At 36.4% G+C, this 24,703-nt stretch overlaps 1 protein-coding gene and 1 non-coding gene across 51 annotated transcripts in view; one reads left to right on the forward strand and one right to left on the reverse strand.

Moving 5' to 3' along the window:
- CLASP2 (cytoplasmic linker associated protein 2) overlaps positions 1–24,703 on the reverse strand; it is a 238,037-nt gene that overhangs the window by 28,484 nt on the left and 184,850 nt on the right. For all 50 annotated transcript variants that reach the window (XM_053598615.1, XM_053598620.1, XM_053598627.1 and 47 more), the window contains 5 exons: positions 22,386–22,529; positions 14,584–14,727; positions 12,635–12,741; positions 10,148–10,301; positions 5,330–5,558 (listed from right to left, as the gene is read on the reverse strand). In XM_053598615.1, coding sequence (XP_053454590.1) covers positions 5,330–5,558; positions 10,148–10,301; positions 12,635–12,741; positions 14,584–14,727; positions 22,386–22,529 — 778 coding nt within the window. The remainder of the gene's footprint in view (positions 1–5,329; positions 5,559–10,147; positions 10,302–12,634; positions 12,742–14,583; positions 14,728–22,385; positions 22,530–24,703) is intronic.
- Positions 14,189–14,295, forward strand: LOC128592840 (U6 spliceosomal RNA). The gene has a single exon (XR_008382053.1). It is a non-coding gene; the product is annotated as a U6 spliceosomal RNA (small nuclear RNA).

The raw sequence follows: 24,703 nt of genomic DNA on the forward strand, positions 1-24,703 counted from the left end.
ATAGACCAGAGGTACATGTGAGATGCCACTGCGTGAACAAACCTATTCATTGTGGGAGAACCAACAGAGAAAAGAGAGAAAGAAAGAGGCAGAGAGAATATCTGATGAAACAATGGCTGAAAACTTATCAAATCTGATAAGACATAAACATAAATATCCTATAAACTCAACTCTAAGGAAAATGAACTCAGAGAAGCACTCAGAACTCAGAGACATATTATAATCAGACTCTGAAAGGGCAAAGATGGAATCTTCTAAGTAGGAAGGAAGAAGTGACCTGTCTACCTACAAAGGATCCTCAGTAAGACTGTCAGTAGATTTCCCATCAAAAACTTTGGAAGCCAGAAGACAATAGGCTAACATATTCAAAATGCAAAAAGAAAAAAACCCATCAACCCCAAATCCTGGATGTGTCAAAACTTTCCATCAAAAGCCAGGGAGAAATTGAAAGTACACTAGACAATGACTCAAAACCATATGAAGAAATAAAAACTCAATAAAGGTACTTAAGTATATGGGCAATTGGACATAGTATAGCTAGTATTGTTGTAACAAAAGATTATAACTCTACATATATAACTTTTGTACATAATTTAAGAGAGTAATATTGTAAAAGATTTACTAGTTTATGTTTTTGAACACAGTTGTACAAGGATATAATTTTGTGACACTGACAACTGAAAGGGGTGGGGTCAGAGATGGAAATGTTTTACTGAAGATGAACTGGTATACATTCGTAGTAGTGTTATAACTGAGTATGTTATATGTGATCCCCAGGGAAACTAGAAAAAAAATGGCTATGGAATATACACAAAAGTAAATGAGGAAGAAATGTAAACAGCAAATGTATTACTATAAAAAATCATCTAAATGCTAAAGAAGACAGTAATGTAGGAAATGAGTGACAAGCTACAAGGCATATAAAAAACAAAATAAGTCTTTCCTTTAGTTTAAATGTAAATTGATTAATCTCTCCAATCAAAAGACAGAGATTAGGGCGGCGCCTGTGGCTCAGTGAGTAGGGTGCCGGCCCCATATGCTGAGGGTGGCGGGTTCAAACCCAGACCCGGCCAAAATGCAACAACAAAAAAAAATAGCCGGGTGTTGTGGCGGGCGCCTGTAGTCCCAGCTACTTGGGAGGCTGAGGCAAGAGAATCGTGTAAGCCCAAGAGTTAGAGGTTGCTGTGAGCCGTGTGACGCCACGGCACTCTACCTGAGGGCGGTACAGTGAGACTCTGTCTCTACAAAAAAAAAAAAAAAATAAAGACAGAGATTAGCAGATTGGGTAAAAACACATGATTGATATGCTCTCTATAAGAGACTCATGTTAGATCCAAACATGCAAATGGTTGAAAATAAAAGGATGGAAAGAGATATATCACATAAATAGTAACCAAAGAGATCAGTGCCTAATATCAGACAAAATAGAAATTTAAATAAAAAAAGGTAATAAGAGACAAAAAAAGAACCAAGGAGGTGGAAGACTTACACAATGAAGACCAGAAAACACTGCTGAAAGAAATTAAAGAAGATATCAATAAATGGAAGCACATCCATTTTCACAAATTAGAGACTAAATATTGTTAAGATGTCAATGTACCCAAAGTAATCTAAAGATTCAGTGCAATCCCTATCAAAATTCCAATGTTTTCTGCAGAAATAGAAAAACTATCATAAAATTCACATGGACTCTCAAGTGACCCCAAGTAGCCAAACAATCTTGAAAAAGAATAACGTGGCAGGAGTCCCATTTCTTCCTGATTTTAAAACTTACAAAAAAGCTATAATAATCAAAACAGTTTGTTACTAGAATAAAGACAGATACACAGAAAATGGAATAGAGAGCCCAGAAATAAATCCTTGCATATATGTTCAAATAATTTTTGACAATGGTGCCAAAGCCATTCAATGGGAAAAGGATGGTCTTTTGAACAAACAGTGATGGGAAAATTGGATATTCACAAGCAAAAGAGTGAAGTTGAATCTTACCTCACATGATATACAAAAATTAACTCAAAATGGATCAAAGACCTAAATGTGATGCCTAAAACTATAAAACTCGTAGAAGAAAATAAAGTAGAGGGGCGGCGCCTGTGGCTCAGTGAGTAGGGTGCTGGCCCCATATGCCGAAGGTGGCGGGTTCAAACCCAGCCCCGGCCAAACTGTAACAAAAACAAAAAAATAGCCAGGCGTTGTGGCGGGCACCTGTAGTCCCAGCTGCTCGGGAGGCTGAGGCAAGAGAATCGCGTAAGCCCAAGAGTTAGAGGTTGCTGTGAGCCGTGTAACGCCACGGCACTCTACCCAAGGGCGGTACAGTGAGACTCTGTCTCTACAAAAAAAAAAAAAAAAAAGAAAAAGAAAGTAGAACCTTTACAACGTTAGGGTTGGCAGTGATTTCCTGGATACGACACCAAAGGTCAACAAACTTCATGAATTTAAGAATTTTATGTACTACATACCAAAAGATAATACAGTAAAAAGGGGTAACCTGATTCAAAAATGAGCAAAAAATTAGAAAAGATATTTTTACAAAGATGATATACAAATGGCCAATAAATGCATCAATGTCACTAATCATGAGGGAAATGAAATTCAAAACCACAATGAGGTATTGCCTCATAGCCATCAGGATAACTACTATTAAAAAAGCCAAAATATGGCTTGGCACCTATTGCTCAGTGGTTAGAGTGCCAGACATATACACTGGGGTTGGTGGGTTTGAACCCCACCTGGGCTTGCTAAACAATAATGACAACCGCAACAAAAAAACAGCCAGGTGTTGTGACGGGTGCCTGTAGGCCCAGCTACTTGGGAGGCTGAGGCAAGAGAATTGCTTAAGCCCAAGAGTTTCAGGTTGCTGTGAGCTGTGACGCCATAGCACTCTACGGACGGAGACATAGTGAGACTCTGTCTCAAAAAAAAAAAAAAAAAGAAAGAAAGAAAGAAGTACTTATAGTAGTCAAAATCATAGAGATAGGAGAATGGTAGGGAGTGGAGAGTTACTATTCAATGCATATTGAGGGTTAGTTGTACAACATGAAAAGAATTAAGTTATGGAGATGGATGGTTGTGTGGCTGAACAGCAATATGAATGTGTGATCAGAATGTACTGTGGTCTTGAATCATGGTCTTTAGAATCATTTACTGGTTTCTAGGGACTCTTCCATCAGCCTCCTGAGTAGCTGGGACTATAGGCATATGCCATCCTGTCTGGCTAATTTCCAGATTTTGATCAACATTATTGTGGTTATACAGGACAATGTTTTTGTCGAAAATGAATTTTCATTTTCAAATGATGCTGAAAGTTCTTTTCATCATTTAAACATGAAAACAATGTATATAAATAATATGTATGTATTGTATAATCAAGACAAGAAATGCCAGTGGATCCAATTTACTCTGCAAGTTTGTGACCCACATGCATACATAATTTTTAAATAACAAATGTTGCTAAAGCTAACTTTCAATTTACTCCGGCTGTTGATACCACATAAAACACTTTCATACTTAGTCCAATTTATTCATTCATATTACACTGCTATCATGACTAAACTTCAACAATACACTTAACTTTCTGTGACAGATGAAAACATATCAAAGCCCATACTATGGTAATTTTCTACATTATTATGCAATTTTGACTTACTTTGTAAGTTGCCATAATTTGGGCTTTGTGATATTTGTGACACCTTTTTAACATAAGAGGTTGATAAAAGCATGATTCCTTGAGACTCTACCTAACAAATTCAAATACTGTGATTTGGTTGTTCGTACCTTCGCATTAACCTGAAAAAACCAAAAGATTCTGCAACCTCATTTGTAATTAAAGAAATAAAATGGAAGTTACTTTTCCACTCATCAAAATTACACAAATTAAAAAATATATCTAATGTCTTGTTCCTCAATCTCCTTACACATTAGGATGACCTATTTTGTATCCATTCATTCACAAAAAGTAAAAATATTTAAACATTCTGCTGGTGACGAAATGAGCATTACTTAAACTGGCCAAATGTTTTGAGATATAATTGGGTGGGAGCTCTCAAATGTTAAATTCATATATCCCTGAATTGATCAATTACATCTCTAGAAATCTCTTAAAAGTGAATTACTTGTATATATTCATAAAAGTTCGCGCAGAAATAGGTTCGCTGACAACATTATAGAAATAAAGAAAAGCCAAAAATACATAAAGGTAGAATCTTGGAATAGTGTTGAAAGACTTCCAAGTTTATGTAAAAATACCTGCAGTTATATATGGTAGAACCTCCATAGTTGAACACCTCCCTACATTGACCACCTCCTTAAGTTGACTTAATTTTCAACATGGACAGATGGACATTCACCATATATACGTTACCAGTACAGTAGGGCTAGTTCCTTATGTTGACCACTTTGTCAACTCAGAGGGTCTACTGTATTACTAGAATCTTAAAAATCAAAAGAATTAATGCATTATCAATTTATAAAAGAAGTATAATTCCTTATTATTTAATATAGCTGGCTGGGTGCAATGGTATAGCTATAGTTCCAACTACCTAGGAGGCTGAGGTGAGGGATCACTGGAGCCCAGGAATTTGAGTTCAGCCTAGCACCCATCTCTATAAAAAAAAAAACAAAACAACCCCCCCCCAAATGTTTGTAGTGCTTTGTACGTTATCATCAATTTTTATACATTTTAATAAAAGGACAGGTAGTACAACTATCATCAACCTCTTTTAAGAGTAACAACTGAGACTCAGAAGGTCAACTTAGTAAGGATTAGAGCTTAGACCTAAACTCATTTAATCTAACTCTAAATCTTAATGGAATTTATATTTGGTCCTTGAAATGTACCTTGTTAGAAAAACAGTTTGTTTATTGCTTCATACCAAAAGGGCTATTTTAAAAGAACAGACATTTCATCAAAGGTTTTTGTTATTCTGGTACAAAAATTAATGGCTGAATGACTTGTGTCTAGAGATATACTAAATTTTTAAGCTACAATTGTTCCCATTGTTTCTGAGAGGTCACAAAGGTTTTCCTGATATTGATCTCAAGATGACCACCCTGTTTCTCATTCTGTGGAAGAAAACCTTTAGAAACCATCTCTACTATGACCACCTCCTTACGTGACCTAATTTTCATAGATCAGACATACAGCACATGTGTGTGCCAGTACAGTAAGTCTAGTTCCTTATGTTGACCATCTCCATAAAAAGATGGGAAGAAACATTTTCATCCCAAAGGTCCTTACCATTACGGGAGTTACAATAAAAGAGCATATATATTTCTTTTGTGTCATTAATTACTAGTCTTCCCAAATATAGGCATGTGACCCAGAACATACCATCAGGAAACTGGTCAGCATCATCATCGAACATAGCTTCCTTGAGGGCGGATTTGTTGAAGGGACTGATGCTATCTGAATAGTTATATGGATTATAGTCTCTAGAGCGTGGAGAGGAGTGAGCAGGCATCGAATGGAGCAGTGAAGCTTTATTATCAAGAGCTGTTTGGCTTGAGTCAGCAGCATCGCCTCCTGCTCTTGGGTCTGTTATCCCAGGACCACCACACATCTATCAATGGGAAGGGGAAGGCACGGCAAATTAACTCATTTTCAGATACTTCTTTAATATTTTAAAAAGATATTTTCCTATTGCATAAAGGCAATTTTCAGAAGGTAATAATAATGAGCTGAAAAAAATTAAGCAATGGAAATCAACATTATGCATTAAAATTTATATTTGAAATGTCAAATTTATGGTAAAGATGTAAAGAAACCATAGTTATGAGAGAAAATAAGAACTGTGAAAGAATGCTTTCTCTAAAGATTATTATAGTTCCCTTTCCAACAGCTTAGTCAAACTATATATATATACATGTATATATATATATATATATATTGCACGATTAGCAGTAGCTTCTCCATGCCAAAGATAGAAAAGGACTTTCATTAGCAACATGGAACTAAAAGCTACAAGAGTCCATGTCCACTTTTTTTTTTGAGACCAAGCCTCAAGCTGTTGCCCTAGGTAGAGTGCCTTGGCGTCGTCATAGCTCACAGCAACCTCCAACTCTTGGGCTCAAGTGATCTTCTTACCTCAGTTTTTCTATTTTTTTTTTTTTTTAGTAGAGTGCTAGTATTACAGGCATGAGCCACCATGCCTGGCAAGAGTCCATTATTAAGATAATGATAAATTATATGCAAATAGTATGCCAATAATGTATAAGAAAACCAAATTTTAACAGGCCCGCTTTATAGAAAAAAAATGAAAGCCTTAAAAAGACCTGCATAACTTTTGGAAGGATGCCAATGGAGTTTAGGTACATTGATATACTTACCAAAATATGAATACTAATACCGATCTGATACCCGTATCAAAATCATTACTGCCACATGTATCATCATTACCACCATCTACTGAGCAATATTAGGTGTATCAAGCCATCTGCTAGCATGTTAGAAATCTTTTTCAAATACAGTAGTATCTGCATAGTTGCCCACCTCCCTCCATTGACCACCTCCTTATAGTGACCTAATTTTCATAAACTAGACATGTAGCACATGTATGGATCAGTACAATAAGTCTAATTTCTTACACTGACCACCTTCATATGTTGACCAGTTTGTTACAGTCCTTTGAATGCTCAATTAACAGAGGTTTTACTGTGACAATTTCATACCTTTTATACGACTGGCATTGTTCTTAGCATTTGGAATGTTAGTGAACAAAAGAGAGAATGAGGCCTACCCTTGTGCCATTTATGTTGCTGTGGAGGGACAGAAACAATCAAACAAGTTAATTAATGAGTAAGGTATATGGTATGGTAGAAGGTGATCAGTGTATGAGGAAAAAAAGGATGGGGGATAGGGACAGTGGCTCATTCCTATAATCCCAGCACTTCGGGAGGCTGAGGCAGGAGGACGCCTTGAGGAGTTTGAGGTTACAGTGAGCTAAGATGATGCCACTGTACTCTTATTTAGCCCACGCAACAGAGCAAGACACTGGCTCAAACACCCCTCCCCCACAACCCAACATGGTATTATAATGATCCTAAGAGCCAAGTTGGGAGGGTCGATCCATTATAAGGATCCTAAGTGCCAAGTTGGGAGGGTGGAGTTCAATAATTAAATAGGGTGAGTAGGATTCACTGAGAAGCTTGAGCAAACACTTGAGGGAAGTGAGAGAATCAACCCTGGGGCTTTCTGCAAGAAGAGTATTTCAGGTAGTAGAAATAGCTAATAAAAGACTCTGAGATAGAAACATATCCAGTAAGTTCAAGGAATAGTAAGGAGACCAGTGTGGCAGGAGGAGCGTGAACAAGGAAACTAGCAGATGAGACCAGAAGACTCCTACAGAGCTCAGGAGAAAAGTGAGAACAGATTATAAGAGGGTAAGGGCAGAATCAAGAAGGCCAATTAGGGCGGCGCCTGTGGCTCAGTAGGGCGCCAGGGCCCCATATACCAAGGGTGGCGGGTTCAAACAGTGCCCTGGCCAAACTGCAACAACAAAAAAAAATAGCTGGGTGTTGTGGCGGGCGCCTGTAGTCCCAGCTACTTGGGAGGCTGAGGCAAGAGAATTGCTTAAGCCCAGGAGTTGGAGGTTGCTGTGAGCTATGATGTCATAGCACTCTACCAAGGGCAATAAAGTGAGACTCTGTCTCTACAAAAAAAAAAAAAGAAGGCCAATTAGATGCCTATTTTAATAATCCAGGTGAGAGAATTAATAATAATAACTCAAACCATAAAAACTGGTGAAAGAGGCTGGATTCTAGATATATTTGCAAGTAGAGTCAACAGGTTTCCTGATGGATTTGGTTGGAAGATGAGAAAGAGACACAAGGACAACTTCCTCTGGGAAGTATTGGCTAGGCAACTACTAAAACAGGAAAGTGCAGCTTTAGCAGAGATGAGCAGGAGTTCAAATAGGTACCTGAAGGGATGAATGTGAAGCTCAGGAGAGTGTTCTGGGCTGAATGGAGTCATAACATATGCACAGCAATTTTTAACATAGGTAGCAATATCCCTATTTTCCTTATGAAGACAGGTTTAGAAATGTTAATCTGACTAGCTAATAACTGCCAGGGACCAAGGTTTGAACACAGTCTAACAAAATCCACTACTGAGAGTGGCGCCTGGGGCTCAAAGGAGTAGGGCACCAGCCCTATATGCCGGAGGTGGCGGGTTCAAACCCAGCCCCAGCCAGAAACCAGAAAAAAAAAAATCCACTACTTGAGTTCCCTCCCCCATACCATGTAGTGTTTGAAAAAGCAAAACAAAACTGAGTCTCAATTAAGCAATGATTCTTACTAACCTGACTTTGCTACCTCTTGTGGCTTTTAGAGTAGGGGATCTTTTTTTTTTGGTTTGAGACAGAGTCTCATTATGTCGCCCTCGGTCAAGTGTCATGGTGTTACAGCTCACAGCAACCTCAAATTCTTGGGCTTAAGCGATTCTCTTGCCTCAGCCTCCCAAGTAGCTGGGACTACAGGTGCCTGACAAAACACCTAGCTGCTTTTTTTGTGGCAGTTGTCATTGTTGTTTAATAGGCCTGGGCCAGGCTCAAACCCGCCGCGGCGTCCTAACCACTGACTACAGGAACGGAGGCATAGAGTAGGGGATCTTAACCATTAGTGGTAGGCTAGTTTTTTGGCAGCCACTTCACTAGGCTGACCACAATCTAGCTCTGCCAGATGGGTGTGGGGAGAAAAACAGCAGGGACTAAGTCAGAAAGGCAGAGGAAGGAGCCCTTTAGAGATGTGCCAAAGCGTTACAATGCTCTGCAATTTTGCAGATACTGAGAAACAATGGATTCCATAGGCACTGGTGGGATGGCTTGTTTTGAGAAAAGTCTAAGCTGTCAAAGTCTAAGGGGCAGCAAAGTAAAAAACCTATTTTAGAAAGATAGGAGCCATATAAACTGATGGCATAACTGGAGCCATATAAACTGATGGCAAATCACTATGACTATACTTAACAAGAGAAAAAAATCTAAACCTCTTATTTTGTCTTATAAGATTCATGTAATCTGGCCCATATCTCTTCTTTCTTTTTTTTAAATTATGGGTTAATATGAGGGTACATACAATTGATTAAGTTACATTATTTACATTTGTAAGGGAGAAGTCTGAGTTGTAGTCAAGTCCTTCACCCAGGAAGTGTGTCATATACTCCTACATTGTACCCGATAGTGGGAACTAATTGAGCTCCTCCCTTCTTGAATTTAGTTGTGTTTTTCTCTCATGTGGGGCTGTAGCTGTTGGACTACTATTTTCAGATTAGTACTGAGTAGTACATGGGATGCTTGATTTTCTATTCTTGAGACAACTTTACTGAGGAGAATGCTCTCCAAATCCATCTAGGTAAATACAAAAGATGCAAAGTCTCCATTTTTTTGCCTGGTTGAACTAGCTCATGTTTTACTACTTCTTTCTTTCATAATGCTCCAACTACGTTGGGTCTCCTCCCCTTCTTTAGCTGTACAAAGCTTGTCTTTGCATTTGCTAATTTTTTCATGGACTTTTGCAGATTTGGTGTGGTTTTATTTAGGTCTCAATGCAAATGTTACTCCCTAAGAAAGGCCTTCCCTGATCACACAATCTAAAATAGATCTACTTTCCTCTAGGCACATTCTAATCTAAAACTCCATAATACTCATCATTATATGAAAATCTAAAAGGAACTGGAAGGCAGCAACTTTGACTTGTAACTCTAACACCTCAAACGGTGTGTGGCAAGTGGTAGATATTCAGTAAATATTTAATAGAGTGAGTGACTCCTAGGAAAGTTTATTTGAAAAAGTTCATTTGAAAGAAAGATAAAAAAATTTCTTCATGAAAAATGCAATAGTTTTTTTTTTTTTTAAATTGAGACAGAGTCTCACTTTGTCACCCTCGGTAGAGTGCTGTGGTGTTATAGCTCACAGCAACCTCAAATTCTTGGGCTCGAGTGATTCTCTTGCCTCAGCCTCAGTAGTAGCTGGGACTACAGGGATGCACCACAGTGCCCAACTATTTTTTGTTTTTGTTGTTTGTTTGTTTAGTAGGCCTGGGCCAGGTTTGAACCCACCAGCTCCGGAGCATGTGGCTGGTGCTCTAACCACTGAGCTATGGGTACCCAGTCAAAATGAAATAGTTTTTAAAGTAAAGATATTTAAATACTCACTGAATCGCCATCATCTTTTTTAGAATCCCTTTTCAATGGCTCATTCATATCTTCTTGACTACGGAAGCTGAAATTCTGGATTGCTTCAGTGACACCTCTAAGAGAGCTATAAATATCTTCAGAGTTCATATTTTCTGTGTCATAATCAAATGCACTGTGAAAAAGACAACAGTCATTTTTAATTATGTGTAGTTTTAAAATGCAAACACATTTGAGGAGAATATGTAGAATACTTACAAAGACAGGATTAGAGAATGTATATTCTCCAGAGCATAATTAGCAAAATAAAACATGGCAACTTTACAAACAGTTAAAGTATATGTCCCCTTGTCCTTCGACCAAAGTTGGCTTACAATGACTCTAGCACAGCCCTTAATTACAAGTTTGTCTTTCTTCCTTCAAATGATTAACCAGGGGTCAGGCAAACTATGATGTCTTGCAGTCTAAGAATGTTCTTTAATTTTTCAATGGTTGAAAAAATATTTCATGACACATGGAAATTACACAAAATCCAAATTTCAGTATCCATAAATAAAATTTTGTTGGAACACAGCCATACTTTTTTATTTAGGTATTGTCTATGGCTGTCTAGTATTGTCTATTGTACTACAACAGCAGAGTTGAGTAGTGGTCTCAAAGGCCACATGGCTTGGAAAGTCTAAAATATAACATTTACAGAAAGTTTGCTAGTCCCTGTGATTAACTCCTAATAATGGTAATTCTTGAAGAAGGATTAAATGTATTTTAACACAAATTTATAGGAAGGCAGAGAATTTTTAACATTGAACATAAGTGTTGCAGACACAAATTCTATAATAAAATTCTAATTCGACCAAAGCTGGAATTTAGCCACCAAAATTGTTGCAAAATATGCAATATATTTTTCTTTCTTAGATGATTATAAATTATCTGATGAAGCACACTATGGTATATGGTTAGTAACAAAAATCAAGCTATTAACTATAAATATGAACTATGCAAACAAGTTTTCAAAGGACCAGGAATAGGGAAAAATATTAGTCTGTTAATGACCAATGAACTTCATTTGAAATACAATCTATGCACTGGGTACAGTGACACAGTCTGTAACCCTAGCACTTTGGGAGGCCAACGCAGGAGAATTGTTTGAGGCCAGGAGTTTGAGATCGGCCTAAGCAAAAGCGAGGCCTGGTCTCTACAAAAAATAGAAAAATTAGCTGGTGGGGTGGTGCATGTGTATAGTCGGGAAGCTAAGTTCCTAGTTACTCGGGAAGCTAAGCTAAGTTAGGAGGACTGCTTGAGCCAAAGAGTTTGAGATTACAGTGAGCTATGATGACAGCACTGCACATTAGCCTGTACTACAGTGAGATTCTGTCTCAAAAAAACAAAACAAAACAAAAAAAACAACCCATGCTTAAACCATGCTTACACTGTGCAAGTGTGTGAAAATTATACACATTTTTTATTTTGTACTAAGGACCAATCTTTCAGTTATATTTTTTTCTCAGAGGTACATATGCATTATAGATCTCTGTGTATCTATAATAAATACATATAGTGAACATGTTGCATATTTATTACACATTTAACCCTTTTCTATTTGTACTTTTCTATTTTTATATCTTTCCTATAAGCTTAATATTTTTACCTACTTTTAGAGGTTGCTGGTCAACATTAGATCTAAATATAATTGACTTCAACAGTTATAGTGAGTAGTAAAATATAACTGAAATTTACAATTCATTGGATTTGTTTTTTTTTTTTTTTTGAGACAGAGTCTCATTATGTTGCCCTTGGTAGAGTGCTATGGCGTCACAGCTCACAGCAACCTCAAACTCTTGGGCTTAAACAATTCTTTTGCCTCAGCCTCCCGAGTAGTACAATTCATTGGATTTAGCATTTCTATATAAACTGTATGTTGCATGTCTGAGAAACCTAACTCTGCTATTAAATGTAATAAGTAGTAATTTATAAAAGCAGTGTCAGTAGGTTTTCCTCTTATAAAAAATTATCATTATTATTGTTGTTATTATTTATTTATTTATTTAGAGACAGAGTCTCACTCTGTTGCCCTGGGTACAGTGTCATGGTGTCATAGCTCAGAGAAACTTCAAACTCCTGGGCTCAAACAATCCTTTCGCCTCATCCTCCTCTCAAGTAGCTGAGACTACAGGTGCCCATCATAATGTGCAACTAGTTTGTCTACTTTTAGTAGAGGTGGGGGTCACACTGTTGGCTCAAGCTGGTCTCAAACTCCTGAGCTGAAGCAATCCACCTGCCTCAGCCTCCTAGAGTGCTGGGATTACAGGTGTGAGCCACTGTGCTCAGCCCTATATATCATTATTTAAATAGCTTTCAAATAAACTTAAGATTTTGAATTTTCTAAGTTTCTACTTTTCTAAGACCTTCTAAGTCAAGTGAAAATTGACTGAGTTATAGTAACATTTGCTTTCCCAAGAATGGGAATTTGCAAATACAAACCATAATGGAAAATTATTCTTTTGTTACCTTGGAGATAATGTATTCTGTGATGTATTGGTAGGAGAAGTAAGAGGGCTGGACCAGTTGGCTGGTGATCGTGGTGTTGGTCTTGTCAAAGGACTCCCCATGGAACTCTGATGGAGGGAGTTAAACTAATATTAACATATGACAGATAAATGCAACTAAAAAACTCTTAAAGAAGCCACACAAACGTAAAGATGTAGCACATGAAAGCACATATTTATAGGTCAATATTTTAAATATTCATATGCTTATATTCTGGTAGGAAAAATTCCTCTCCTTTTAAAAATCGAACTCCTTAGTCTTTTTCTTTTTTCCTTGCCTACTGCCTACTTCCTGCTCTCAAGTATTATCAATACTCTTTCCCTCAAGGATTCAATAAGACCTTACACTAGTAATTTTAAATTAGCTTCCTGTTTTGAGCCAATTTCCTTCCTCTGAGTGTTATCAGTGCTCAAGTTTTATTTCTCCTTGAGTTTGCTTTACAATTGATTTTCTCAAAGACACAAAGAGAGTAGAACCGGGTCATATTATTTTTTTTTTTTGTAGAGACAGAGTCTCACTCTACCGCCCTTGGGTAGAGTGCCGTGGCGTCACACGGCTCACAGCAACCTCTAACTCTCGGGCTTACGCGATTCTCTTGCCTCAGCCTCCCGAGTAGCTGGGACTACAGGCGCCCGCCACAACGCCCGGCTATTTTTTTTTTTTTTTGTTGCAGTTTGGCCGGGGCCGGGTCTGAACCCACCACCCTCGGCATATGGGGCCGGCGCCCTACTCACTGAGCCACAGGCGCCGCCCCCGGGTCATATTATTAATATGCCTATCTCTTAAGATACAAGGAATGAAACAGTATCTTTGCCTTTTAAAAAGATAATCAAGTTTGCATCACAAGAAACTGTTCTTAGATTACTTTTAATAATCCTCAGTCTTCAACTCAAGCTTGCCATAGGTGCACTTACCTCCTTCTTTCTTCTTAAAACTTTAGCTTAATACTTTAGGCATATTAAATTATTTCATACCAGATATCCCTCCCTCTTTCTATATATGTATCTACCTTATTGCAGTGTTTCATTTACTCAGACCTAACTTCCTCAAAACAAAATGCTTCATATCCAAACACACAGGATGAACAAGTCTGTAAATATTAAATGTAAACATGCTTTTTAAAGCACGATCCTGTTTGAACTGTATTCATTAACCTTAGAATATGTCATCCCTGCTAGTCCTCAAATAGGGATTGGTTTATCTAAAGAGCAGGTCTTAATTTCAATGGCTTCCAAGGTTAGTACCCTCATCTATGTTCTGCTTACATTCAGCTTTTCCTGTTCATACTGTGGCCACTGTTCACTACCACCCTAATATAAACATATTATAAAACAAATATGACAGGCCTAGGGACTCCATTCTTCCAAGATATAACAGTATTTAATTTTGCCTAGGAAATGTTCTAAGTGCTGATGCAAAAATCATATACTAGGATCAAGTTTACTTCATGTAAAAGAAAGAAAATATAATTAAATCAACTAACACATTATACAACAGCCAAGAAAATAAGTTAGAGCGCTTGCTTCGGCAGCACATATACTAAAATTGGAACAATACAGAGAAGATTAGCATGACCCCTGTGCAAGGATGACACTCAAATTTGTGAAGTGTTCCATATTTTTAAGAATATGGGGGAAAGGGAGGGGAGGGGGGGAAGGATCGGTGGAGGGAGGGTGATTGGTGGGATTACACCTGCAGTGCGTCTTACAAGGGTACATTTGAAACTTACTAAATGTAGAATATAAATGTCTTAACACAATAACTAAGAAAATGCCAGGAAGGCTATGTTAACCAGTGTGATGAAAATATGTCAAATGGTATATAAAACCAGTGTATGGTGCCCCATGATCGTATTAATGTACACAGCTATGATTTAATAAAAAAAAAAAAAGAAAATAAGTGACAAATACCTGAGTTCCATTGCCAGTGTTTCGAAGGTGATTATGAAGAAGCTTGGTAGCACCATCCTGAAAAGTTTTTGGTAAAGCTCCTAATAACATTGTAAACTCTGGGGTATTGAGTTCAAATAAAGAAATCAGCACTGACTGTGCTGCCTAGAAAACAAAGGTATATAAGAAGTAGACAAATTATTTTTTTTGTTACTCAAAGACCATTCCTCCCCCCTTCACATTTCTGTTCAATAGCCCAAGGCTTTACTACTTTTTGCAGGGAAAGGAAGATGTTCTTATTTATCTTCAAATTTCTTTGTTGTAAAGAGAAAAAAATTTGACACATTTAATTTTTGAAGGTAAGGCAGGAAATACAAAAAAAACACAAAAAATACAACTTAACAAACATTGGCAAAAATTAACCAGTTTCTAGACTTACTCTTTCAATATATACTACTATAGTACTTAAGTTTTCCTAATAAATGATTACAATGAGAAGGAATGGCTATATAAAGCCCATCCACAGTAACTTAATACTCTAATTTCTATTTTTTCCAATATGTGATTTTTATTTTTTATTTTTATTTTTTTAGAGACAGAATCTCACTTTATCGTCCTGGGTAGAGTGCTGTGGCGTCACAGCTCATAGCAACCTCCAATTCCTGGGCTTAAGCAATTCCCTTGTCTCAGCCTCCTAAGTAGCTGGGACTATAGGCGCCCACCATGATGCCTAGCTATTTTTTTGTTGCAGTTTGGCTGGGGCCGGCTTTGAACCTGCCACCCTCAGTATATGGGGCTGGCACCCTATCCATTGAACCACAGGCACTGCCCTCAATATGTGATTTTTAAATTAACTAGCACTATCTAGTCTTCTCTCAAGCAGCTAATCTAAGAAGTTCACAATCTGAAGCTAAAATAAGTCTAATGTTTGTGGAAATAGGAAGGAAATAAAGCTTATAAATTTCTTTTAAGAAAATTTATAAATTTCCTTTCTTCTTGTAAAGTCATCAATTGGATTGTTAAAAGCTAAACTTTGAAATTCAGATTATATAGAGATTTAGTTGAGAGGAGAGAAATTCAAATGGTGCATGATCACATAACTTGTACCTAAATCTGCACATTTTGTTCTGGATATTTTCTGACCCTCCTCTGTGAAAACTTAAGTATTCTATGTTTATGGCATTTGAATATGCAACAATAGGGGTAATGGTTAAATTCTGTTATATTGAAACAAGACAATACTACATAACACACAGTCTTGGAAGATGATGGAGCTCTGTGTAGAAATTCAGAGAGGTCTATTCTATACCGCTAAAGGAAAAATATAAAATGACAGTGAGTTCATTTTGTTAAAAACAACAAAACCTACATTGTGCTGAGTACACACATTATAACATGTCAATAGTGTTTAAGTAAAGTGATTTGCATTGTGAAAACGAAAGTTTACGATCCTGTGTCTCTTTTGGAATTACATTGAAAGGATCTCAAATTAATTTGTGCCAACTACCTAGAGTTTATTTTGGTTTAGAGATTCAGCTTTATTTTCTCTGAGGGACAGACAGCTCAACTGTTCCCAAACCATTTAATAAGGAGTTTATCTTTTTCTCATGGCTTGAAATGACTCCCTGGTCATGAACTGCACACGAATTTTATGACCATCCTGTATAAACCTCAGTGTCTCTCTCCCTTCACATTCCATTGATTTGTCTATTTCTTTTCTTCTTTTTCTTTTGAGACAGGATTTTGCTCTGTTGGCCAGCCTAGAGGACAAGGGCATCATCACAGCTCACTGAACAAACTTTTGGGCTCAAGCAATTCTCCTGCCTCAGCTTCCCAAGTAGCTGGGAATACAGGCATGTATTATCATGCCTGGTTAGTTTTTTTTTTTTTTTTTTACTTTCTGTTAAAAGACAGAATCTTGCTATTGCTCAGGCTTGTCTTGAACTCCTGGCCTCAAGCAATCCTAATGCCATGGCTTCCCAAAGTGCCCGGATTACAGGCATGAACTATTGTACCAGACCAATTAATGTCTATTTCTACATTGATATCAGATTTAAATTACCATCCCTTTAGTATATTTTGATCATGTTCTTCATTTCTGCTTTTGTATTTCCTAATGTCAAATTTATTTTACTACATCAATTTCATATTCATTTTAAATTAATTTTTCACATCTTCAAATTAATACATACAGATTAAAAAAACTCAGTTTTACAAAAGGTTTTTAAATTTCAATTCTCCTATTCAGCTCTCCAAAGTTCCCCTTTGTAATGCTTTTACTGGTAGTTAGGCATTCATAGGTTTATGCAATTATTTCTTGATTTATCAGTTTGAGACATTTTCTAGTCTTTCTACTACAACAGATGAGGAATTAGATTCCTTTTGATATCAGCAGTACACTTTTTCACTCTCTTTTTCCCTTGTTTAACACACCAGCAGTCCATTTTTGTCACATCAGCCAGCTTAACCTTTAAAAAACATAGATCCCAGAAACTATCAGACTTCAGACTATACTATAAATCTATAGTGATCAAAACAGCATGGTACTGGCACAAAAACAGAGAGGTAGATGTATGGAGCAGAATAGAAAACCAAGAGATGAACCCAGCTACTTATCGTCATTTGGTATTTGGCAAGCCTGTGAAAAACATTCAGTGGGGGAAAGACTCCCTATTTAACAAATGTTGTTGGGTGAACTAGCTGACCTGTAGAAGATTGAAACTGGACCCTCACCTTTCACCATTAACAAAAATTGACTCTCACTGTATAAAAGACTTAAACCTAAGACATCAAACTATCGAGATACTTAAGAGAGTGCAGGGGAAACTCTTGAAGAAACTGGCCCAGGAAAATACTTTATGGGGAGGATCCCACCCTGGGCAATTGAAGCAACACCAAAAATATATTACTGGGATCCGATCAAACCAAAAAGCTTCTGCACAGCCCAAAACACAGTAAGTAAAGCAAGCAGACAGTCCTCAGAATGGGAGAAGATATTTGTACGTTATGTCTCTGACAAAGGTTTGATAACCAGAATCCACGTAATTACGTTAATACGAATTAACAAATTAACAAGAAAAGAACAAGTGATCCCATCTCATTGTGGGCAAAAGATTTGAATAGAAACTTCTCTGAGGAAGACAGGTGCATGGCCTACAGACACATGAAAAAATGCTCATCATCCTTAATCATCAGAGAAATGCAAATCAAAACCACGTTGAGATATCATCTAACTCCAGTAAGAGTAGTCCACATGACAAAAATCCCAAAAGTATAGATGTTGGTGTGGATGTGGAGAAGAGAGCACTTCTGCACTGCTAGGGGGAATGCAAACCAATATGTTCCTTCTGGAAAGAAGTTTGGAGATTACTTAGGGACTTAAAAATAGACCTGCCATTCAATCCTGCAATTCCTCTACTAGATATATATCCAGAAGACCAAAATTCACTTTATAATGAAGATATTTGCACCAGAATGTTTATTGCAGCCCAATTCATAATTGTCAAGTCATGGAAGAAGCCCAAGTGCCCATCGACCCATGAATGGATTAATAACTTGTGGTATATGTACACCATGGAATATTATGTAGTCTTAAAAAAGATGGTGGCTTTACCTCTTTTATGTTTACATGGAACATATTCTTCTTAGTAAAGTATCTCAAGAATGGAAGAAAAAGTATCCCATGTACTCAGCTCTACTATGAAACCAATATATAATCACCCACACTTCCATATGAAAGCTATAACCAAACTACAGTCCAAGATGAAGGGAGAAGAGGAGGAGGAGAGGAGAGGAGGGAGGAGGATAAGTGCAGGGAGGGTAATCAGTGGGAACACACCTACGGTGCACTTTACAAGGGTACATGTCAAATCTATTAAGCGTAGAGTATAAATGTCTTAACACAATAATTAAGAAACTGCAGTGAAGGCTATGTTAATCAGTTTGTTGTATTTCATATTGTATATAAAATCAGCACATTGCACCCCATAAATGCATTAATGTACACAGCTATAATTTAATAAAAAAAATATATATATTTCTAGCAGTTTCCCAGCATATTTGTTCTTTGGTTTTATATCTTTTGATACATTATGATTTAGTGCCTGAAACTTTATGGCTGTAAATATACGCTAAATCAGTATTGAATGACTATTTAACAAGATACTAGCTATATGGTAACAGTTTAATTTCATTATGCATTTATTATTTTGAATAAGCAACATGTAATATAATTCAAAAGGTTCAAAAGTTAAAAAAAAATAAAAAACATAGATCAATCATATCTTCCCTTTACTTAAAAATGTGCTAATGGTCCAGTGCGGTGGCTCACAACTATAATCCTAGCACTCTAGGAGGCAGAGGCAGGTGGATTGCTTGAGCTCAGGAGTTCAAGACCAACCTGAGTAAGAGCGAGACTCTGTCTCTAAAAATAGCCAGGTGTTGTGGCGGGCACCTGTAATCCCAGCTACTTGGAAGGCCAAGGCAAAGTAACATTTGAGCCCATGTGTTTGAGGGTGGTGTGAGCTGTAACACCAAGGCACTGTACCTAGTGGGACAAAGTGAGACTCTGTCTCAAAAAAAAGGGGCAGGGGGAAGAGGAGGCTAGGTGTGCTCCAACTTAAAGGGCACAAGGCTACAGTGTATGGCACACCTCTTGGGAGCGGGACACAATTATTAAGAATGGCTTTACTTAACAAATGCAAACACTGTAACCTAATTTGTTATACCCTCAATTAGCCTGAAACAATTTTTTTTTTTGGCCGGGGCTGGGTTTGAACCCACCAACTCCGGCATATGGTACCGGCACCCTACTCCTTGAGCCACAGGCACTGCCCAGCCTGAAACAATTTTTTTAAAAAGTGCCAATGGTTTCCACAGTCACATCAGAATACTTGTTTTTGGGATTTCAATTCCAAATTTTAATTTTGATAAAATCTAATTTATTTATCCTTTTAGTGCTTGTGCTTTTGGTATCATATCTAAGAATCCATTGCCAAATCCAAGGTCATGAAGATTTACTCCTATGTTTTTTTCTTAAGAGCTTTATTTTTATGTCTATTAAGATGATCATGTGATTTGTTTTTTTCAAAACAAAAAATTGTTTTGAAGGTTTTTAAATATATATACCATATATTACATTAATAGATTTCTGAATGTTAACCCAATGTTACATTCTTGGAACAAATCCCACTTGGCCATTGGGCATAGCGTATAATTCTTTTATTACATGTTGCTAGATTTAGTTTGTATTTTGTTGAGGATTAAGGTATCCATATTCCTAAGAGATACTGTTCTGTATTTTTTTTGTTTGTTTTGATATTTTTGTTTTTGGATTAAAGTTCAATATACAAATATCCATTATATATCATTAACAATTAGAGAATTAAAGTTAACACGAAAATACAAAATATGAAATACATACAAATAATTCTTCAGAAATATATAGTATTTCTACATGGAAAACTTCTAATTATCATGGAAATATAAAAAGACACGTCTATATATATATATATATTGCAAAATTGTCATTAACGGTTTTATTTAACTTGTTTAGGTATTCCTTCTATTATTGTCTTTCTAGGGATATAAGTATACTGCATAGCAAATTCAGTTTGCTGTGGGGGTTCAGAAGGATTGTAGGAAACAGCTGGCCCACTGGGGGGCACACATATCTGATACTGGGTGTTATATATGCAAGTACTTTCAGGCTTTCCTGTATATTCATAATAAGAGTAAACCAAAAACACAATTTTGACATTTTGTTTAGTTTGGGTTACCTTTTGGATACATTTTTTACAACCTTCATCAGGTCTTACACCTAAGATTAAAGAAGAAGGTGAAAAAGTCCAAAGCAAAGAATCAGTAATCAGACTGTATGTAGTTTTTTTGTGCTATCTGTCTGGTTTTAGCATCATGATAAAACTGCTCTCACAGAATGAATTGGGAAATGTTCCTTCCTCTTCTGTTTTTTTAAAGAAAGTGTGAAGAACTGGTATTAATGTCTATTAGAATTCACTAGTAAAACTATCTCAGCTTGAGCTTTTCTTTGCACATAATTTTTGACTACTCGCTTAATTTCTATTCACATATTTCTTCTTGAGTCAGTTTTGGCAGTTTGTGTCTTTTTAGGAATTTGTCCATTTCATCAATGTTACCTCATTTATTGGCATACAAGTATTCGTAGTATTCCTTTATAATCCTTTTTATTTCTGTAAGATCAGTAGTTATATTCCCTCTTTCATTTCTAATTCTAGTAATTTGAGTCTTCTTTTTATCCTCATCTATCTAGCTAAAGGTCTGTAAGCTTTGTTGATCTTTATAAAGACCAGCTATTGGTTTCATGTTATGTTTCCCTATTGTTTTCCTATTATCTATTTATTAATTTCTGCTTTAATCTGGGTAGCTTCAGGTTCTTCTGCTGGCTTCAGATTCCAGTGTTTTAAGGTGGTGAGTTACTGGTTTGAGATCTTTCTTCTTTTTATTATAAGAATCAACACTATAAAAATCTATCTAACCACTGCTTTGGCTGCATCCAATAAGTTTTGGTATGTCATGTCTTCATTTTCATTTATCTCAATGTATTTTCATAATGTCCTTTTGATTTCTTCTCTGACCCACTAATTATTTATAACTGAATTGTTTAATTTCCATGTATCTGTGAGTTTCCTAAGTTTCTTTCTGTTATTGATTTCTAATTTCATTCCACTGTGGTCAGAGAACATTGCATACTTCTATAATTTTAAACTACTGAGGTTTATTTCATGGTCTACCATGCAGAATGTTCCATGTATACTTGAGATGAATACATATTCCGTATTGTGTTCATTACTGGACATAAGGTTCATAAAATTAATATTCTGTGTACTACTTTGAAGCAAATATTGAAAGAAATGATTCACCAAAGAGAAAAACTAGAAATAGTTATAGGATGCAGGAAATGAATAATTAGGGATGAAGAGACGTCTCAGGAAGATGTTGAAGAGAAGTTTCAGGAAGATACCTGTATAGCAAGCCTAGGGAGAAACATGTCCAAATTGGAGAAGAGATCAGATGCTTTAGGAAGGACCTCTCCAGAAAATAAATAACTTGTGTTTTTGAGCATATAAAAAATGTTAGCCATAGGCATGCAGCAGAATATTAAAAATATTAACAAATACTAAAAAACATTTCCAAAAATATGGCAAATGAAAAATAAAGCAAACTATGAACTCCAGGACAAATGAAGTTTCCTTAAGAAGGGAGTAGCAAATCACTTGGTATAGGAGTAAATGCCTATTCAGCTAAATGTAAGTCTTTACTATTGATTATCAACATCTGATTTATAAGTATGTTATGAATACTAATGAATACAGGAAGGAAAGAATATAGGGAGGAAAGAATGCTGGGACAGTATGGGAAAGCTAAGTCCTCACTTAACAAGACAGACATATATAATGCCTACAATCATCAGTAAATCAATGAACAATGCCTACAATTGATAAATCAAGAAAAGAAAAAAAAAGATGGTATAAGCCCTTATTTGAAATACAAATGCAAGGGGTAAATGCAAGGGGAATGAGTTGATATTGTAATCTTGTAAGATTAGAGGTTGGGAGAATTGCTTCAAGGACAGCTATTTTTGATTCTAAGTTTGGAAATTATGCTCATATTAATTGGATAAAATTTAAAGTAATTTAAATGAAAAGATTTTTAAAAAGATCTTTATAACTCACTGCTAACTGGTAACATCCTGAAAATATTAGCTTCCTTCACTGGCAATGAAAAAATAACTTACTTGCTTTCCCAATTTATCTTCTAAAGCTAAGCTTTATATTAAAACACACCTTCCGAACATCAGAACTTTTAGGTTCTGTTGTCCAAGTAATGACCCGAGACACTGCAAGGCGAGTTTCACTGGAATTTATAAAATCTCCTGGATCCATCTGTTTGGCCAGAGTTTCTATGTATTTAAGGATAGCAACTTTCACCTGTAGAGGTAAGCAGAGAAGATAGTAAGATTCTGAGACACGAAAGAGTGCTTCAAAAATAATCAGGTGATCATTTCTTGACGAATAGAAAATGAACAAACATGAATAAGAAAGAAACTATGCAAACATCTGTCTGAGGTACAAATACATAATAAATAATATTGATGAACTTTTAGGTCCCAGGTATTTCAGTTCCTGACTTTGAACAACCACTGAACACTTTATTGACATGATTAGAAACTTCTCCTTGAATCTGACTTTAGAGCTGTCTTGGCTAGCCTCACAGGGAGCCAGTCCTTATCAACTTGGTGTAGTTTCATTTTTTAGAGATATGAACCAAAATATTTTGGAAATAAAGTATGGCAAATGATGTTGGTAATCAAGATGGGCAATGTAGTGCCTTTTTGGGGGGGAGGGGGTCAAAATTAAGATAAGACTCACATAATGAGATCAGGTTCCTTAATGGGTCCATCAATTGTTAGAACTGTCTTTCAAAAGAAGTGTCACAAAAATGTTTTACACAAGTATGACTGTAAAAAAGACAACATTTATTTGTATAAAAAATTATCATATATGGGTCTAAAAAGTCTTATCATTTTCCCAATAATTCTTGATTTGTGGGTACATGGACGGTACCTATGTAGTAGAATAAATTATATCCCTTCTCTTAGGTATGCTGAAGCATATAAAAAGGTTGAAACCCACTGCTCTTAAAGTCATATATTCCAATATTCTAAGATTTCTAAAATGTTTCAGACTTTATCTATATACTTAATTTTTATAAAAATTAAATTTTTTTTTTTTTTGCAGTTTCTGGCTGGGGCTGGGTTTGAACGCACCACCTCCAACATATGGGGCCGGCACTCTACTGCTTTGAGCCACAGGCACTACCCCCCCCCAAATTAAAGGTTTTAATATGACAAATAACAGATATATATATTTAGGGTATACAAAATGTTTTAAAATACGTATGTATTGTAGAATGGTTAAATTTAGCTAATGAACATATGTATTATCTCACATACTTATTTTTTGTGGTGAGAACACTTAAAATCTATTCTTTTTTTTTATTGTTGGGGATTCATTAAGGGTACATGAAACCAGATTATACTGATTGCATTTGTTAGGCGAAGTCCCTCTTACAATCATGTCTTGCCCCACAAAGGTGTGGCACACACCAAGGTTAAAATCTATTCTTATGGTAGTTTTCTTTTTTAATTCAATTTTTAAATTATATATATACTTAAGGTGTAAACATGGTGTTTTGATAAACATAGTGAAATGGTTACTCTATCAAGCAAATTAACAAATCCATCATCTCAGTTATCCCTTTTGTACGTATGTGTGGCAAGAAGACCTAAACTATACTCTTCTAGAAAAATCCCAAATATAAAATAATATTGTTAACTATACTACTCATGTTGCACATTTGATTTTTAGACTTATTCATCTACAGAGCTGCAACTCTTTCTTGTAAAGAGATGGGCCTCTCAGTTTTTTGCCCAGGGTGGCCTTCAACTCCTGGGCTCAAGTGATCCTTTCACCTCACCTCCTGAGTAGCTAGGATCCTTTAACCTACATCTTCCCATTTCATTGTCCTCATTTAATTTTCAAGTACACAATACACTGTTATTAACTAGAGACACCATGTTGCACCTATTCACTTTAGAAATAACACCTGACATAGCACACAGACCTTGAATATAGCAGATGCTAAATACATATTAAGTACTGATTTGCTGACTTAGGAAAATTAGTTTAAACATATGATTAAAACTTGAAAAAATATTGCTAAGATTAATCAGGTTTTCTATGCTCTTCTTTCTCTTATTATTTATTTTAATGTCATTTTTGTCACTTAGGCCAAATTAGGTCTGTGGCAAGTGCCTTGCTTAGTATGTAAGAAGTAAAATACTGGCTCGGTGTCTGTAGCACAGTGGTTATGGTGTCGGCCACATACACTGAGGCTGGTGGGTTCGAACCTGGACTGGCAACTGCAACAAAAAAAAAAACACAGCCCAGCGTTGTGGTGGGCACCTGTAATCCCAGCTACTTGAGAGGATGAGGCAAGAGAATTGCTTAGGCCCAAGAGTTTGAGGTTGCTGTGAGCTGTGATGCCACAGCACTCTACTGGGCAACATAGTGAGACTCTGTCCCTCCCCTCCCCACACAAA

Source organism: Nycticebus coucang, chromosome 8 (assembly GCF_027406575.1).
Source record: "Nycticebus coucang isolate mNycCou1 chromosome 8, mNycCou1.pri, whole genome shotgun sequence".
In the NCBI taxonomy this organism is placed as follows: Eukaryota; Metazoa; Chordata; class Mammalia; order Primates; family Lorisidae; genus Nycticebus; species Nycticebus coucang.